This window comes from Bos indicus, chromosome 12 (assembly GCF_029378745.1).
Source record: "Bos indicus isolate NIAB-ARS_2022 breed Sahiwal x Tharparkar chromosome 12, NIAB-ARS_B.indTharparkar_mat_pri_1.0, whole genome shotgun sequence".
Taxonomy (NCBI): domain Eukaryota; kingdom Metazoa; phylum Chordata; class Mammalia; order Artiodactyla; family Bovidae; genus Bos; species Bos indicus.
This window is the reverse complement of record NC_091771.1, coordinates 35,562,147-35,574,351: the sequence shown is the minus strand read 5'-3', so window position 1 is coordinate 35,574,351 and position 12,205 is coordinate 35,562,147. Positions and strand designations below refer to the sequence as shown.

At 41.9% G+C, this 12,205-nt stretch overlaps 1 protein-coding gene across 5 annotated transcripts in view; it reads right to left on the bottom strand.

The window, feature by feature from the left end:
- XPO4 (exportin 4) overlaps positions 1-12,205 on the bottom strand; it is a 92,612-nt gene that overhangs the window by 49,136 nt on the left and 31,271 nt on the right. For 4 of the 5 annotated variants that reach the window (XM_070800294.1, XM_070800295.1, XM_070800296.1 and 1 more), the window contains 2 exons: positions 5,646-5,762; positions 4,789-4,941 (listed from right to left, as the gene is read on the bottom strand). In XM_070800294.1, the coding sequence (XP_070656395.1) occupies positions 4,789-4,941; positions 5,646-5,762 (270 nt within the window). Of the gene's footprint in view, positions 1-4,788; positions 4,942-5,645; positions 5,763-8,359; positions 8,686-12,205 lie in introns of all 5 variants that reach the window. The other variant, XM_070800297.1, reaches the window with a different exon arrangement.

Genomic DNA, 12,205 nt, shown 5'->3' with positions numbered 1-12,205 from the left:
AAAGATCTAAAAAGTGGCAAGACATCCCATGTTCATGGATTGGAAAACTTATTATTTTGCCACTTGTTAGCATGGCAACTCTCCTCAAACTGATCTACAGATTTAACATAATTCCTATCAAAATCCAAGCAGGCTTTTTTGAAGAAATTGATAAACTGACCCTAAACTCCAAATGGTTACAAAAAAAGACACAAAAAAGACAAAATAATCTTGAAATACACTATTACATTTACAGTCAGGTGATTTTACACATGGAGACCAAAGCAATTCAACTGGGAAAAAAAGTACCTTTACAATAAACTAAGCAGGAACAACAGGATATTACATGTAAAATCCCATTATACCTTATATTAATATCTCCACAAAACTTAAAATGGATGGATAATAGACCTCATGCACGACAGACCTACACACAAGGGCCAAAATTATAAAACTCTTAGAACAAAATAAAGGATTGAATCTTTGTGATCTTTAGAACAAAGAACTGACACAACTCAACGTACTATAAATCTACAATAATCAAGACAATATGGTTTTGGAGAAAGAACAAATAGATCAATGGCACAGAACAGAGAAACCAGAAATAGACCTACAGACACGTAGTCAAATGATCTTTGAAGAAGGAGAAGACTAATACAATGAAGCAAAAAAAGTCTTCCACAAAGGCTTAATTTACTGGACGTTCATATACCAAAAAAACAGAATCAAGACATAGACCATATTCTTTTCACAAAAGTCAACCAAACTGGATCATAGTCCTAAATGTGAAAATGGAAAACTGCAAGGGACTTCCTGGTGGTCCAGAGGTTAAGACTCCGTGCTTTCCACGTAGAGGACACAAGTTCAACCCCGGTCAGGGAACTACAGTCTCACATGCCATGTGGCGCAGCTGAGAAAAAAAAAAAAAAAGAATCTTATAAAACTCCTAAAAGACAATATAGGAGAAAGTCTAGATGATCTTGGGTTTGGCTGAATAACAAAGCATGATCCACGTAAGAAAGAACTGATATGCTGGACTTCACTAAGATTAAACATCCCTGATCTGTTCAACTCAATATACTAATTGAGTTAAATGTGATCATTAGATCTTTTACAAGGTATAACACTAACCATTCAACTCCTGCTCAGTTTCCTAAACAACAGATTTCCAAGTAATGGCCAAAATTAGAAATTATGTCAGAACTGGGTTCCTTGCAACTAATTTTCTTAATCAGCACTGACAATACAGTAACAGCTAAGATGTTCAAGCTGGATTTAGAAAAGGCAGAAGAACCAGAGATCAAACTGCCAACATCTGCTGGATCATCAAACAAGCAAGAGAGTTCCAGAAAAATATCTACTACTGCTTTACTGACTACGCCAAAGCCTTTGACTGTGTCGATCACAACAAACTGTAGAAAATTCTTAAAATGATGGGAATACCAGACCAGCTGATCTGCCTCCTGAGAAATCTGTATGCAGGTCAATAAACAGCAGTTAGAACTGAACATGGAACAACAGACTGGTTCCTAATCAGGAAAAGAGTACATTCAGGCTGTATATTATCACCCTTCTTATTTAACTTATATGCAGAGTACATCATGAGAAATGCTGGGCTGGATGAAGCACAAGCTGGAATCAAGACTGCTGGGAGAAATATTAGTAACCTCAGACATGCAGATGACACCACATTTATGGCAGAAAGCTAAGAAGAACTAAAGAGCCTCTTGATGAAAGTGAGAGAGAGTGAAAAAGTTGGCTTAAAACTCAACATGCAGAAATTCAAGTCATGGCATCCAGTCCCATCACTTCATGGCAAATAGAAGGGGAAACAATGGAAACAGTGACAGATTTTATTTTTGGGGAGCTCCAAAATCACTGCAGATGGTGACTGCAGGCATGAAATTAAAAGATGCTTGCTCCTTGGAAGAAAAGCTATAACAAACCTAGACAGCACATTAAAACGCAGAGACATTACTTTGTCAACAAAGGTCTGTTTAGTCAAAGCTATGGTTTTTCCAGTAGTCATGTATGGATGTGAGAGTTGGACTATAAAGAAAGCTGAGCACCAAAGAACTGATGCTTTTGAACTGTGGTGTTGGAGAAGACTCTTTAGAGTTCCTTGGACTGCAAGGAGATCCAACCAGTCCATCCTAAAGGAAATCAGTCCTGAATATTCATTGGAAAGACTGATGCTAAAGCTGAAGCTCTAGTACTTTGGCCACCTGATGTGAAGAACTGACTCATTTGAAAAGACCCTGATGCTGGGCAAGATTGAAAGTGGGAGGAGAAGGGGACAAGAGAGGATGAGATGGTTGGATGGCATCACCGACTCAATGGACATGAGTTTCAGTAAGCTCTGGGAGTTGGTGATGGACAGGGAAGCCTGGTGTGCTGCAGCCCATGATGTTGCAAACAGTTGGACATGACTGAGCGACTGAACTGAACTGAGTTTCATTCCACTGCCATAGTCTTTGTCCTACATTTGAGCTAATCCACTCAAAGGAAGAAATGCTTGAGTGCAGTTCTTGAGCCAGCAAACAGCTGTACAGGAACATACACAGGCAGAGAGACACACTTTTGTGCATCGTGACACAGGATCCCGTCCTGCAAGATTGAGACTCACTTTTCTTGACACAAGAAGCGCTTGCCTTCAGCAGTCCTGCTTATCATTTTTAGATGACAGGTCTTCCAAAGCCCTCATTACAACTTTATAAAAACATTTTGTATGTGTGTATCTTTAGACAAATTCTGTTTCCAAACTCCCAGAGCACTATTTCCCTGTACAAAACAGTTGTTCTTCAGTCAAGTGAATTTTCCCATAAAACAGATTTTAAAGTTGGCTACAATATACACAGCATAACTTTCCTTGATTTTCCCACATCATTAATGTTTTGATAGTTCCATGTGGCCTGTTACTTTTTCAATCTGTCCCAAAGTTTTTTTCATATCTTTTGTCCCCTCCACCAGATCTTCCCTGGTGGCTCAGATGGTAAAGCGTCTGCCTATAATTAGGGTAGATCCGGGTTCAAACCCTGGGTTGGAAAGATTCCCTGAAGGAAATGGCAACCCACTTTAGTATTCTTGCCTGGAAAATCCCATGAACAGAGGAGCCTGGCGGGCTATAGTCCATGGAGTCGCAAAGAGTCAGACAAAACTGAGCAACTTCACCTTCTTTCTTTTCCCCTCGATCCCCAACAAAAACTGGAGCAAAACTTAAGACTGCAAAACACAAAGGGGGAATGTTTTTCAAAGCAAACCTAAGATAATATGTGCCCCCTAACAATCAAAAGGAATATACTGGAGATATAAAGCTGATTATTAGCATAAAGAGGACTCGAGACTAGGGTGGAAAGGATTAACCTCCTGTGAGCTCTGCCCCGCTCACTGTGACCCCCTCTGGGCAAGAGGTCTGGGGACTCATTCCCCTTCCCAGCATCTGACAGCTCACGTTCTGTCACATAAATGGAGCAGCCCCCCACCCCCCGCCCCACCCCGCCCAACCCCGAGTTTACAGCCCAGGGGATGAATGAGTTCCTATCCGTGCAGAGTCCCCAGTGCATCCTCATGTCTGAAATGGCTGCTTCTCTATGTCCTTCTGCTGATCGTCTGCTCTTTTCTCCTAAACAGACCCCCATCCTCCAAGAAGGGACTAACACACACAGAACAGGTTCAGTGAAACACTGTGTAACTTCCTGTACTGTAAGGAATAGATCAGATCAAGGAAAACAGAGCACAGCACAGACAGCCAGCTGATCAAGCAGACTCCTAAGAGCTCAGCAAACATGTGCTAGCTCCCAAGAGTGCTGTAAATGCATCCTCTTGTTCAGTTCACTCATAGTCCATGTCCCCATTCTACAGGTGGACACAGTGAGACTCAAAGGAGTAACAGGCCTGAGATCAGCTGAAACTCGAGCCTGGATATGTGACTCAACTAGGACGCATATTACTGCTTTCAGCCTATCAAGTGAGCAAATGTTCTAGAAAAGCAAATCAAACTCTAAACTAAGGAACAGCAGCAGTTCATTTAGAACAGTTCTAACAGCAGTTCTAACACAAGTATCTCTACTTATGTAAATAATTAAAAAGCAGATACTTTGTATTTATAATATAGTCCATTTAAACCCTGTACTACTAATAATGTGCTGTTCTTAGTCCTGTCTGACTCTTTTCAACCCCATGGACTGTAGCCTGCCAGGCTCCTCTGTCCATGGAATTCTCCAGGCAAGAATACTGGAGTGGGTTGCCGTGTCCTCCACCAGGGGATCTTCCCAACCCAGGAACCGGGGTCTCCTGCACTGCAGGTGGATTCTTTACCAGCTGAGCTACTGAAATTTTCATGTTTTTATATTGGGAACACTTTTTGATGAGTAAATATATTACTACCTTATTATCCACACTTTAACAACACTGTAATCAACAAAGACCAAATGGAGAACTCCCAACTAGCCTTAAGGAAAGTCAGCCACAATCTGAATGGAATCACAGATTACAAGAGAAAATGACTGGGTTTCTTGATAAAACTCCCTCCCCAACTAAGGCGAGCAGCTATCCCTTGGTTAGCAACAGCCTGGTGATGTACCACGATTCCATGTATTCAACCCTCTTCTACAAAGTTATAAATGAAACTTTAAATGTCCTAAGTATTCCACTGCACTGTGGTAATATAAAGTAAAATTCCATTTCTAAAAGGTTTTTCTTTTCTTTCAAAACCCCGATTTCTTGACCTACAGAGACACAGTGCCCTCAGCTACAAAAGTCAGGCAGGGCCACGGCCACATGTCAGCCTGAGGAGGCTGGAAGGATATGGTTTGGAGGCAGGAAGTTCCAGCTGAGGACGTGGTTGGCCAGGGCGAGGTAGCGCTGGAACACGGACGACATCTGGGCGCTAAGGTGCTCCTGCAGGCTGAAATTCCGAAGCACCTCCACCGTCAGCAGGAAGATCTGGCGGAGGTCTTCCTCCTGTAGTCAATTAACCACACGTGCTCTGGTCAAATGCTTATACAAAATACATTCCCTTTTAGAACTATAGAAGCAAACGAACAGAAACCTTAAAATTTCCAATGGAAAGCATGACTTCTTTAAGGACACCTTCCATTTTTAGGCCTGCCTGGAAGTTACATTGCAGAATGCTCTTAAGTGATGCCATCTGAAGACACCACCGTCAGTTACAGGCCACTCTCCAGAGAAGCAGGTCTGAGGTGAGGGCCAATGGCTTCAGCATGAGCCCTCTGACTAAAACCAGTGTCTTCACATAACTCACTTCGGAGCCAAACAATACACATGAAACAAAGAGCCCACGCCATCTACAGTAACATTGAAATACACAGCCCTTTCTGGCACACTGCCAGGGCTACTTTTAAAGCCAGCAGAGTCACACCAACTGAATTAGTTCTATCTAAACACAATATGAACAAAATTAATAAGCTGAGGATTTTAATAGTAGCATTTCCGTTTTAAGACTAAAATTAAACAAACAACCTTAAATCATCAACTATGTTTACCAAACCTATCGCTTTACTGTATCCTATGAAATCACAACACAAATTTTCATGTACAGGCTATCATTCAACTAGATAAAAGAAATGTTCTCACTCCACTAGGAACAAATTGAGTAAAAAGTGAATGATCTAATGATTAAAACATAAGAACAAAAATAACAGTACCTGGAAAACTCTTTTGCAGTTGCCATGGAACTCCATACTAAGTCCAATATTGCTCGTTTTACTTGAACTTGAGAATTCACTCAACAGTGCAGTGAGAATTGAACAGGCCAAAGTTTGCTGTAAGTATTCAATAACAGATGATCGTGAGTCACTGTTTTCCCATGCTTGGTTTCTATACAATATCTGTTCAACATAATGAAACGCTTTTATCTCTGGAGCACCCATCATATCTTCTGCCACAAGAAAACCACACAGAACAGGGTAAAGATGAGCTTGCTGCTCCCGGTGGCCTTGGAATTGTAGGTACATCAGCTCACCCCAGTTATGGGAGACTCTGAGCCTGACACTCAGGACGCCCTCCTACTGCTCCTCAACCACAGTATAAATAGTATTTTAAGATGATTGATATTTAATGCATTATTTCTTTTGATTCGCACAATCCATATCCCCATTTGACATTTGAAAGAAGAGTCAAAGGGCAGGTCATCAAGGCCAACTGAGATCTGAACCCAGGTTCGTCTGACTCTAAGTTCTGATGACTGTAACCTGTATTTCCAAAGAGAAGAAAAGTGAAACAGATTTTACAGTCTCCAAAATATTAACCAGGTAGTACTGCTGAGTTTTTACAACTGAAAACAAAGATTTTCCTTCTCGGTGGCTGTATCAACAGGCCCAACTATCAGCTCACTGCTTTTACTCACAGTGTCAAGGTACCATGGCAGGGACGATACCACTTACTCTGGCCAGTTTCCAGAGGTCACACAGAAATATGCACACTACCTCTGAACAACCCAAAGATTAAAGTCAGGACGATACTATTTATGCAGCTTATACAACAGCTGAGAACAGTGCTACCCGCCCACCAACTGCAGCATCTCTGCTCAGAAATGCCTCTGATGTCCGTACCTTGACCTTACAGATGCTTGTCTCGGCAATCTTAGCAAATACACATAAAATTAAATTCCTAAAGATTACCACGCATTGATATTTGTTGAAGATGAAAGATGGTTACACAGGTGACCAATAAACTATTTGTAGTGTATTTGTATACTTTTGTAGTATTGGTATATTTTTGCACGTGTCTAAAATTTTCCTCAAAGAAAATGTAAAAAAGAAATAAACTCCCACTGGCCTCTAAGTCTTAACTGATAAGTATGATGTATAATTAACAATTATGATAGCACCCTGACCCAGAGATTCAAGCAGCTTGTCAGACTTTTCCACACCAGAAAGCCCTAACAACATGGATTACATGTGAATATCCTCAGGAATCCTGGGGTGCGCAGACCTGACTGCCTTTGACAGCAAGCCTTCTGACTATAGATACATAGCTTAAACACACACACACATTCACTTTGTAACTGTACTTCAAAATACACATATGTTGTAACATTAAAATATCCCCTTTACCCAATCTTCAAGAAGAGTGTGTAAGTTGGACTGCCTTTGCAGGGACCCAGGCACAGGGGGAGAAACGAGCATTCAGAGCTTCTCTCAGAGCAACAGCTGACCACACTCCATTCATCTCACAGTTGAAAGGGGCACAGATATGCACCAAGTGCAACCATCTTCCCATTTAGCTAACAAAACTGTGGTTGAAAAACTGGCTTACTTTTAAAATAGTGATTAATGATCGAAGTGCCAGCAATCACAAGTTCACAGATACACTTAAGTGGCGTTGGGATCAATAATGAATGTAGTTTTTAAACATGGCTAGGTTCTGGTAGGGAAAGTGGGTAGTAGTATTAAATACAAATTAATGAAATTCAAAAGGAAAAGTTAATTTACAAGGATCTAACATGATGGATTACAAGATCCTATGATTCTGAAAACAATTTTTCCCCATACTTTTCACTTTTCTCTTGCTGCTGCTGCTGCTGCTGCTAAGTCGCTTCAGTCGTGTCCGACTCTGTGCGACCCCATAGACGGCAGCCCACCAGGATCCCCCGTCCCTGGGATTCTCCAGGCAAGAACGCTGGAGTGGGTTGCCATTTCCTTCTCCAATGCTTGAAAGTGACAAGTGAAAGTGAAGTCGCTCAGTCGTATCAGACTATAGCGACCCCATGGACTGCAGCCTACCAGGCTCCTCCGTCCATGGGATTTTCTAGGCAAAAGTACTGGAGTGGGGTGCCATTGCCTTCTCCAACTTTTCTCTTACCCCTTCTAAATAAGACTTCAGTACACAGAAAGAGTACTATTAAGTGAACTTGCTCAGTCGTGTCCGACTCTTTGCGACCCCATAGACTGTAGCCTACCAGGCTCCTCCATCCATGGGATTTTCCAGGCAAGAGTACTGGAGTGGGTTGCCATTTCCTTCAGTACACAGAAAGAATACTATGAACAGATACCTAAATGTACAAGAAAACGTGTCTTATTGAAAAACAGAAACTAATTTTGGAATCTCAGGTGAAATAATCAATCTACTGAAAACAGGACTGATGCACAACTTATTCAAAAGCATGAAAAAAAAAAAAAAAACAAAAGCATGCAAACTGAATAGAACCCAGAAACATTCGTTAAATATAAACTTATCATCCTTACAAATTATCTATAATAGTTTTGCACAAGTAATCTACAACTTGCCACAAACTGTTTTTAGTGCCAGATTATTTTGTTGTTCAGCTAAGTCCTGTCCAACTCTTTGCAACTCCATGGACTGCAGCACGCCAGGCTTCCCTATCCTTCACTATTTCCTGAAGTTTGTTCAAACTCACTGTCCATTGATTCGGTGATGCCATCCAACCATTTCATCCTCTGCTGCCCACTTCTCCTTTTGTCCTCAATCTTTCCCAGCATCAGGGTATTTTCCAACTAAGTAGGTTGGCTCTTCAAATCAGGTGGCCAAAGTATTGGAGCTTCAGCTTCAGCATCAGTCCTTCCAGTGAATATTTAGGGATGATTTCCTTTAGGATTGAGTGGTTTAATCTCCTTGATGTCCAAGGGATTCTCAAGAGTCTTCTCTAGCACCACAGTTCAGAAGTATCAACTCTCCGGGGCTCAGCCTTCTTTACAGTCCTACTGTCACATCCATGCATGACTCCTAGAAAAATCATAGCCTTAACTGTATGGACCTTTGTTGGCAAAATGATGTCTCTGCTTTTTAATATGCAGTCTAGGTTTGTCACTGTTTTTCTTCCAAGGAGCAAGGGTCTTTTAATTTCATAGCTGCAGTCTTCATCCACAGTGACTTTGGAGCCCAAGAAAATAAAATCTGTCACCATTTCCACTTCTTCCCCAAACTATATTCACCTCAAAACAGCATAAACTACAACCATATATTAATTTTTAGTAACATAACTCACTTTATTGTTTGAGTACATGATGACTGAGCATGTACTCACAATAAAGATTTTTACATGAAATAAGCACTTCTGGGAGTGCAAGCACGGGTCTGTGGTGAGCAAGTGAAGGAGAAAGCAGGAGCACAGACAGGGGAGGAGCTTCCTGAGGCCATTCCCGCCAAGAAGGACGCATGCTTAAAAGTCAGTCTCCTTTACCTACAAGCCTCAGCAGACACACAGGGAGTCCCCAGTGGGATGGGATTGCTTTTGCAACATCCCAGCACAATGCAGACTTTCACACCAATAAAGTACAAAATTCACCCATAAAGGGAAGTGTATTCTTAACACTGGATTGGACAAAAAGTTCATGTTACAGGAAAACGGGAATGAATTTTTTGGCCAACTCAATACATAAGTAAGAACAAACTACATTCTTATTGTAGACTTAGTTCGTTGACCATAAGAATATTTTGTTTTTAAATTAATTTTTCTTCCTACAAAAATAATCATTGAGAGGTTACTATTGTAATGTGTTTACTGCTTTCCAATTTTTAAGTGCAGTTATACATTTTTTATTATAATACATTACCAATATCCCAGTGTATTGTTTTATATTCTACCTTTTCCACTTTACAATTATGATACAAAAGGACAAACTTTCAAAAACAAGTGGGTCCCTAGCAAATTCTCCATTCAAGGACTTAAGAAATACCTGAAAATAAATTATGCAACATGGTCAGCGGTGCTACCAGAAATCAAATACCCTGGCTTTAATCTACCTAAAACCACCAGCTCTTTAAGAACCAAAGTTAAGTGAGATATTGTATCATTAAAAGATAACTGAGCAGTTTTATTCGCTCCTTAATGTGGAAGCCCTGCAAGGCTTTGAGATCAGCATCATTAGTGATAATACTGTGGCCCAGAGGTGCCAGTTAACAGAAATCCCTGGAGAATGATCAACGTGAAGCATGGACTGTACACAGAAAAAGCAAGGTGCTCTGCACAGACCAGGAGGGCGCTCCTCCTGTTCACAGAGGACACAGACACTTCCTGGTGTCTAAGACGAGTCACTGGTCTCCAGACGGTCTACCAACCAGATAGCACCAACAAACACAAAGCACCATGTGAACAGGGCAGGGCACTCAGGAGGCGGCCAGAAGAGCCTCAGAGAAGGGGAAGCTCCTTCTCGGGAAAGAGAAGTGGAGGAAGGGGGGGGCACCCCAAGTTCTCCCCTCTGCCGGCTCCAGGGGTCCCCCGAGGGCATAACCCCTCAACCACCACAGCTCAATGCCTTCCAGGGCTAGGTCTTATTTCTGTTCTAAAGGCAGTCAGGGCTAGGTCTTATTGCTGTATGAGAGACAGTGACTCCAATACTTCAGGGGCCAGAAACAAAATCTGTGGTCACTACAGTGGGAACCCCACTGAAACCAGATCAGAGGCTCACACTGAAGTTAGCAACTGGGATGAAGCCATTATAAAGGACCGTCAGTACAAAGAGGTGAACACAGCAATGCTTCATTTATCCAAAATCATAAGGACTAAGTATCTGTTGAATCTTCCAAATGCAGCAAGCAAATGCTTTTAATGAAACTTACTTCATGTAAAATTTTCCAAAACAATCATTTCTAAGGCAATTATACATGGTGTAGTGACAAAGCAAGCACCAGGAATCCACTAAAACACACAAGGCGAGTTCCCAGCCCACGACACTGGGGGCAGAGCCCAGCCCTGCCGGACAGACGTGTGCCACGGCTGTGCCCAGGCACCGTCTGTGCCTGTCACTCGCTGCTGCTGGCAGTGTGACCAGCACTAACAAGCAGCCCCAAGCGACAGCTTTCATTTCCAGTAACAACTCAGAAGCCAAATAATAATATTCATTACAACTATACCCCAAATCAATTCCAAATGAAAACCCTCCACGGGACTCTCCCAGTGGGCCAGGACAAGAACCTTAAACCCTACTGTTTCATATAGAGAGGTCAGAAAAGCTGGGCCCTGACGGGCTGAGACTCCTCACGTCTAGTGACTGAACCCAAGCACTTCATCTGTCTGGCCTCAACTCTCAGCCACAAAAGGGCTACACCTTGTCACCACAGAGGTCACGTGACTGCCCTGAGGTTCAGACTGAATGATAGGGGAAAATGCTACATAAATGCAGCATGTATGACAGGATCAAGTCAAAAGGCAACAGCATCCTCATCATCATAAAAATAGCTTGTGTTGGCTTCTTTAGTCCTACTTCCTGACCGTTAACTACAATCCACCAAATTAAAATCACAAGGTAAGTTACCAATTTAAAAAAGAAAATCAAAACTAAAGCATCGCTAGTGCAACAGAGTGCTTGCTCACCTAGGTTAATAAGCCAACCTGTGCCTGACACAACATTAACACAAGGGAAGGAGGAAAATGAGTGTGTTCCCAAGTTTTTTTTTAAGCTACTGATGAATTTCAAAGATAAAACTTACTATGTAAAACAAGTAGAAGACAGTCAATGAGGTTTGGAGGTAATGAAAGAGTCTAAAATGTTTTCTTTCACTGAAGTACTAAAACTCACAAGTCAATTCACCAGCTGACAACTGAAGTAACTGCAGCCTTCACATTAGAAGTCTTAAAGCAGAATTCTCATTTCCAGTAAAAGACACTAATTTCACAGAAGTGGAAAGAACATCCTTCAGGGACAACGTGCCTCACTCTCCAGCTTACTGTCACCAGAACAAGATACTCGTACACTAACCAGCTGATAAAATACAATACTCTTGTTCAGAGAGAACTGTCTCTTATAATAGCCTGGCTCTTGCCCCCAGAGCTTTATTACCAAGAATAAACTTTATGAAAGGTTGCCATACATAAAGCAGACCTCCAGCTGCTCCTCTAAGCAAACATCAATGAGACTTGTGATAAGAGAGATTAAGTTGCTATCACGTCCAACGGCAGCCGGGAATTTCTCACCCTCTTCTCTCTAGCATGGCAAAGAGGAAGAAAGGAGGCTTAAACCACACATTCAGCAGCTTTCAGAGTGACTTACACAGGCTGACTGCTTTCAAAGGAAATAAAACAAACATGAAATAGGTTAAAAACTTAGCTTGAATGTTAATTAAAATACAACATTTTGCCACTTTCCTTGGGAAGCCAGGCCTCCTATGAACTCCTCCAAGGGGTGATCCCCTGCCCTCGGGACAAAGCAGCCCAGGGGGAGGCCTGTGCACACCAGGAGGGGACGGCACAGGACAGAGACCTGCACACACACCGCCCGCAAAGACAGCACAACACACAGACAAC